Source organism: Ovis aries, chromosome X, assembly GCF_016772045.2.
Source record: "Ovis aries strain OAR_USU_Benz2616 breed Rambouillet chromosome X, ARS-UI_Ramb_v3.0, whole genome shotgun sequence".
Lineage (NCBI taxonomy): Eukaryota > Metazoa > Chordata > Mammalia > Artiodactyla > Bovidae > Ovis > Ovis aries.
This window is the reverse complement of record NC_056080.1, coordinates 128929796-128936275: the sequence shown is the minus strand read 5'-3', so window position 1 is coordinate 128936275 and position 6480 is coordinate 128929796. Positions and strand designations below refer to the sequence as shown.

The following is a 6480-nucleotide window of genomic DNA, read 5'->3' as shown; positions in this document are numbered from 1 at the left end:
GCATCTGCTGCTAAGTTGCTTCAGTCGTGTCTGACTCTGTGTGACCACACAGACGGCAGCCCACCAGGCTCCGCCGTCCCTGGGATTCTCCAGGCAAGAACACTGGAGTGGGTTGCCATTTCCTTCTCCAATGCATTAAAGTGAAAAGTGAAAGTGAAGTCACTCAGTCGTGTCCAACTCTTTGCGACCCGATGGATTGGAGCCTACCAGGCTCCTCCGTCCATGGGAGTTTCCAGGCAAGAGTACTGGAGTGGGGTGCCATTGCCTTCTCCGCCCATAGCATCTGCTGCTGCTGCTGCTGCTGCTGCTGCTAAGTCACTTCAGTCGTGTCCGACTCTGTGCGATCCCATAGACAGCAGCCCACCAGGCTCCCCCATCCCTGGGATTCTCCAGGCAAGAACACTGGAGTGGGTCGCCATTTCCTTCTCCAATGCCCATAGCATCTAGGTAGCTCAAAATCCCAATGGTAATGCAGATATCCAGCAGAGGAATAAGTGAACCTTAACACATGATGCAAAGAATTGACTCATTGGAAAAGACTCTGATGCTGGGAAAGATTGAAGGCAGGAGAAGGGGACAACGGAAGATGAAATTGTTGGATGGCATCACTGACTCCATGGACATGAGTTTGAGTAACCTCTGGGAATTGGTGATGGACAGGAAAGTGTCCAGGACAGGACTGTGGTGTGCCACAGTCCATGGAGTTGCAAAAGAGTTGGACACGACTGAGGGACTGAACTGAATATCTTGTAGATATCCCTAAACTTTATGTACTGTTCTTTTGGGGTCCCATCTCCTCGGCTTTGGTGAAGGAAACCAGTCAAGTGGCTGGTTCCACTATAATTATAGGAGATAAAGAAAGGAATTAGGTTCTCTTCACAAATACTCCACTTCCCCAAACATAAACACAGGCTCCTCCTTCCCAGTACTATACTACTCTTCTATTATTTTAGGGTAAAAGTCATCAAACCAGTTCACTCTCTCTGTCCTTCAGGGCACATGAGTCCCAAACTAAGATTCTTATATCCTTCCAACTCAGCCTTAGAAATTAAAAAAAAAATTGTTCTCAACAGGTTGTTACCTACCTTCAACTCCTCAGAAAACACCAAGGACAAGAAAAGATCTCAATCAACATCTCACAACACTTTAGTGAAGACAACATCATTACAAGGACAAATTTCACCTATCTTCATTATTTTTAACTAATTTATTTTTAATTGAAGGATAATTGTTTTACAGAATTTTGTTTTTTTTCTGTCAAACATCAACATGAATCAGCCATAGTTCACCTATCTTTAAAATATCACTTCATTACAACCAAACTCACATGTAGCATAACCTCTAATCTTGAAAAATACACAAATGCATGTTTTCATCCAAGAAAATTTGGTGGTTTCAAGCAAAAGACTAATCCAAGATGGATCAAAAAGAGAATAGCAAAGAATTGAGCCACTGAAAGAACCAACAATCTAGTTTTCAAATTTCGTATTCAATGGCTACATGTGTGCTCACTCCCTCAGTCATGTCTGACTCTTTGCAACCCCATAAACTGCAGCCCACCAGGATCCTCTCTCCATGGGATTCTCCAGGCAAGGATACTGGATTGGGTTGCCATGCCCTCCTCCAGGGATCTTTGTGACCCGGGGATTGAACCTGCATCTCTTAAATCTGCTGCATTGGCAGGCGGGTTCTTTACCACAAGCACCATCTGGGGAGGCCATTCAATGGTTATGTCATAGCAATTTGTCTACTTTCAGGGGATTCCTTCTGTGTAATTCCTAATTTTCATAAAAGTTTTTCTATATTGTTCTAAATATAGTCCCCTGAATGAAAAGCAACCTATTAGCCTCAGTATGCATGCTGTATGCTAAGTCATTTCAGTTGTGTCCAACTCCTTGTGACCCTACGCACTGTAACCCACCAGGCTCCTCTGTCCATGGGATTCTCTAGGCAAGAATACTGGAGTGGGTTGCCATTTCCTTCTCCAGGGGATATTTCCTGCATTAGCTGGCAGATTCTTTACCACTAGCGCCACCTGGGAAGCCCCATTAACCTCAATAGTGGATATATCAGTCAACAAATATTCACCAATCACGTACTTGGTACAAAGAATTCTATAAGTCATTGACTTTGCAAAGTAGAAGACAGAAGATGTGTTTGGGACCCTCACAGATTTTAAAGACAAGCATATCTAGCTAAGGACAGAACTATGCTTTGCCCACTCTTTAAACCTTGTTAGAAACCATCTAATAATAGTTAAAAAAAAAAAAAGTAATGAATCAACTTTCGTTGATGATTCTTTAGGCTCTGTAGTACATACTTGAAATATGTGATTTACTTCTAATAATCCCTATTTCACAGAGGAAGCACAGAGACCTTGATAAGCAACTGACCCAAAGTCATACATCAGTATAAATAGCAGAAACATGATTTAAACCCAGACATGTCTGATACCACAACTCATGCCTCTAATTGGCATGATTCCAATGGGTATCATTAATAGAGCTACCTATAGGAAGAATTGTTAATTATGAGAGAGAATTCAGGAATCACTAGCATTCCTTTAAAAGACAATTATTTTTTAATTTGAGCTTTTGGAGCAATATATCAATATTTCTTCATATCTCTAAAATTAGTAAATATATGTGAATATATATGTGTATATATATGACACATATGTCACATATAGATAGATAGATACACGGGCTTCCCCGGTGGCTCAGCAGTAAAGAATCCGCCTGTAATGCAGGAGATATGGGTTCGATCCCTGGGTCAGGAAGATCCCCTGAAGGAAGGAGGGCAAGGCAACCCACTCCAGTATTCTTGCATGGAAAATCCCATGGACTGAGGAACCTGGCAGGCTCCATGAGGAGTCCATGAGGTTGTCATGGTTTCGACATGTCCATAAGGTCGAAAAGAGTCAGACATGACTGAGCATGCATGCATATATACATAATTTTGTATATTTCAAACTACATATGCAGTAGGCATATACTCTTCCTTTATTCAGTGTCCCAGCTAGTTTAGCAGGGTGGGAGATTACATAGGAGTTTGGAGCCAAAGGGCTTCCCAGATGGCAGAGTGGTAAAGAACCCACTTGCCAGTGTAGGTGACCCAAGAGAGGCAGGTTCAACCCTGGGTTGAAAACATTCCCTGAAGGAGGAAATGGCAACGCACTCCAGTATTCTTGTCCAGATAATCCCATGGACAGAGGAGCCTACACTTCATGAGGTCTCGAAGAGTCAGACACAACTGAAGCCCCTGAGCACCTGAGCAAAACTAGAGGCAGTTAGCATTTGCCTGGCCCATCTGGCCTCAGTACATATAGCTCTTTTGGTTCCTTGAACACAACCAACACTTACTATTTTTTAAATAATAATGCCATTTTCCTAAAGGCATCTCTATTTTGTAACCATGACTTTTAAAAATAGTTTTCAATTATTTCAAGTTGAAAAAATGAACGGTTACACTCAAGATAAGTTTCAAGTTTAATTGCTTCACATATCCCATGCCTATTTCTAATATTTTTTGGAAAAATTCACATTACAAAAAACATGTCTTTGGAACTAACTTTTACCAGTACTTAATTTCTGAGATCACTCTAAGGAAGTATGTGTAGGAGTGCTTTGCCAAGTTTGGAAAGGAAAGCAGAAAATAAATAGGCTCCCTTTTTTTTTTTTTAAAAAAAAAGAGCTCCTTTCCTCCAAAGACTGTGGTATCAAAAACATCACATAAATTTACATAAAATGGTCAAGGTCTGACAACTGGACTTCTACCTCAAGATTTACTTTACAGATCATTTTGAAAACAACAACTGTATTTAGGAAGATACTTGTATTTTTTCAAAAAAAGACTTCAAAATAAAATGTTTCCAAAATGTTGTGTGGTGGAGTCCAAAGAAAATATTTTCTGGGTAGTACAGGTGAACAAACAAATCAACAGGCTTTTTCTTCCTGCAGGATGAAGCATTTCTTTCAAAAATGAAACCTTGTAATTTTTAATTTTTTGATGGCATGCTGACTTTAAAAAAAAAGAAATAAAGAGAAATTACTAGGAAGGATATATACAACCCATTCTACCTTCTCGCCTGTCTGACAAGTTTCTTGCTCCCTCCCCACCCTAACCTTCAACCTAAATGTCCTAGAAGATGAATTCAGGGCACTTGGTGGGCAATGGTGGGGCGGGGTCGGGGTGGGGAAAGACTGGTCTGTGAGAAGAGGAAAGAGAGCAGAAAAAGGCAAGGCCAAGGCCTTAGGGGCGGAGATGGGGTAGAGGGTGTTGTAGACCTTCCCTTATAACCAGAGAATGGCAAACTCTAACCGCAGCGAGGTGATGCCACTCGTGGGCAGTCAGATTGGAGAAGAGCGAGATGATTGATGGACGGGGAGGTGCGCGCTGTGGCCCAGCGCACAAACAGGCGGTTGTCCGCGCCTGTGCACGAGGCGGAAGTGGGGCGCTCCTGCTGCACTGGCCGCCGGAGTTGGGGGCGAGCTCGGCGGTGACGTGAGATGCTCACGTGATCGCGAGCTGCAGAGCGACGCAGCCTTCGGTGCAGTCGTCACTCCTGTCTGGGTACCAGCTCCCCGCTCCCCTGCGCACGGCGGCTTGGCATCGGGCCCGCGGCAAGCGGAGCAGGTAAGAGCCCCGGGGCCGCGCGCTGACGCCAGGGAGGCAGCTGCCAGCCAACCCCAGAGGCCGGCACAGGGGTTCAGCGCGACGAGCCCCGGCAAGCCCTCTGCACACCCTGGCTTTCCTGGGAACAGAAATAGTGGCCCCCTGGGGTGGGGGTGCAGGGGGGCAGGGTTCCAGGGAAGGCAGGAAAGCAACTCAGAGCGATGGGAGATCATCCCTGAATCACCTGGAGCGGGGCGGGGATGGGGGCCCCTGAGGGTGGGGGCGGGGGGCTCGGGGCGGCTAGGCGCGGAAAGGGGGGCTGGTGGGAGTCGGGGACGCGGGGTCGGGAAGGCGCCGAGCGCCCGGCTGCAGCAGCCTCCTGCCCCCACCCTGGCCCGTTGCAGGTCTGCCGAACTAAGTGTGGCGGCGGCGCACTCGTGGCGAGGATCGGAAGGAGCAAGAGACAGCGAGGATAGGCCCAGGTCAGTGCCGGGAATAGTGCAGGGGAGAAAGGGGACTGGTGCACAGCCCAGCCTGAGATCCCTTGCTAACTTCCCCAGACCCCATGCCCCGTCCTCCATTTTAGGGCCTGCTGCGCTCTGGGAAAGAATCCTGGGAAAAGAAAAATGGTGGGCTTTGGGTTTGAGGGAGGGAGGGAAAAGGAGAGCGCAGGGAAAGAGGTCAAATTGAAGGCTCCCCAGAAAGCGCACGAAGCACCTGAGGTGGGGGAAAAATTTTTTTTCTTTGAATCTTTACTATCAGGACTCTGAATCCTGCTGGTCAGTGCACCAAGCATTCAGTGTCTCTCCTTGCCTTTGTCTTACTTGTTGTTCAAAGAAAAATAACCGGGGGAAAAAATCTCATCATGGCTAATATCCACCAGGAAAACGAAGAAATGGAGCAACCCGTGCAGAACGGAGAGGAAGACCGCCCTTTGGGAGGGGGCGAAGGCCACCAGCCAGAAAGAAATCATAGACGGGGACAGGCTCGCCGACTTGCCCCTAATTTCCGATGGGTTATACCCAATAGACAGGTCAATGATGGGATGGGTGGAGAGGGAGACGATATGGAAGTATTCATGGAGGAGATGAGAGAAATCAGGAGAAAACTTAGGGAGCTGCAGTTGAGGAATTGTCTGCGTATCCTTATGGGGGAGCTCTCTAATCACCATGACCATCATGACGAATTTTGCCTTATGCCTTGATTCCTGCCATTTCCATGAGATTAATACTGTGATTTCCACTGTTGTTCTGTTTTTCCTTGCATTTTCCTGATATTGCCTTTACTGATCCGTTTGCTGTGAACCTTATGTAATTTCAGTGTGTCAGGTGGGTTCTGTGTTACCAGCTTCTAATTGCAGATTGCCTTGGCATCCAATCTAAGTTTCTGTCAACTGTAAAGTTTCACCCATTTGCATGGAAAAATGTAAAGTTAATAAAGTAATTAAAAAGCAATCTATACATTTATTATTGTCTGATTAAAGAAAAAATACATGAACCCTTCAAAAATCTGAAATCATATATCCCAGGATGGCAATTGGAGCACATTTCTCTGTGGTTGGATACTACATGACTTTTTTTCATTTATTATCTGGGATTTTAGAAGCAACAGTTTTTCAATGAGTCTGTGAATGAACATAATTACTGGTTCAGCAAACTTAAAGAAAAGTGAACTTTAAGTATCTTCCAGCCTTAACTGGAAGTAAACCCTCCCTTTATTACAGATACATTCCTGTAAAGAGTCAGTCTTCTCTTCTGTGAAATGGGATAAATAATGTCTGCCTTAGAGGGCTGCCAAATGGAACACATGAGGTGTGAAACTGTTGGCCTGCCTCCTATGCAACTCCCCAGCATTTAACAGGACCCT

General features: G+C 45.2%; 1 protein-coding gene across 2 annotated transcripts; it reads left to right on the top strand.

Annotated features, from left to right (window-relative positions):
- The first annotated feature begins 4560 nt into the window (after window positions 1-4560).
- On the top strand, window positions 4561-6068 carry BEX3 (brain expressed X-linked 3). 2 transcript variants are annotated; one of them, XM_027963134.3, is made up of 3 exons: window positions 4561-4635; window positions 5019-5096; window positions 5498-6068. In XM_027963134.3, exon 3 carries the CDS (start codon window positions 5510-5512, stop codon window positions 5816-5818), a length of 309 nt encoding a protein of 102 aa, XP_027818935.1. In that variant the 5' UTR covers window positions 4561-4635; window positions 5019-5096; window positions 5498-5509; the 3' UTR covers window positions 5819-6068. The 2 variants fall into 2 exon arrangements, with proteins under 2 accessions (XP_027818935.1, XP_027818934.1); XM_027963133.3 differs by having other exon boundaries at window positions 5452-6068.
- Window positions 6069-6480: the final 412 nt, after the last annotated feature.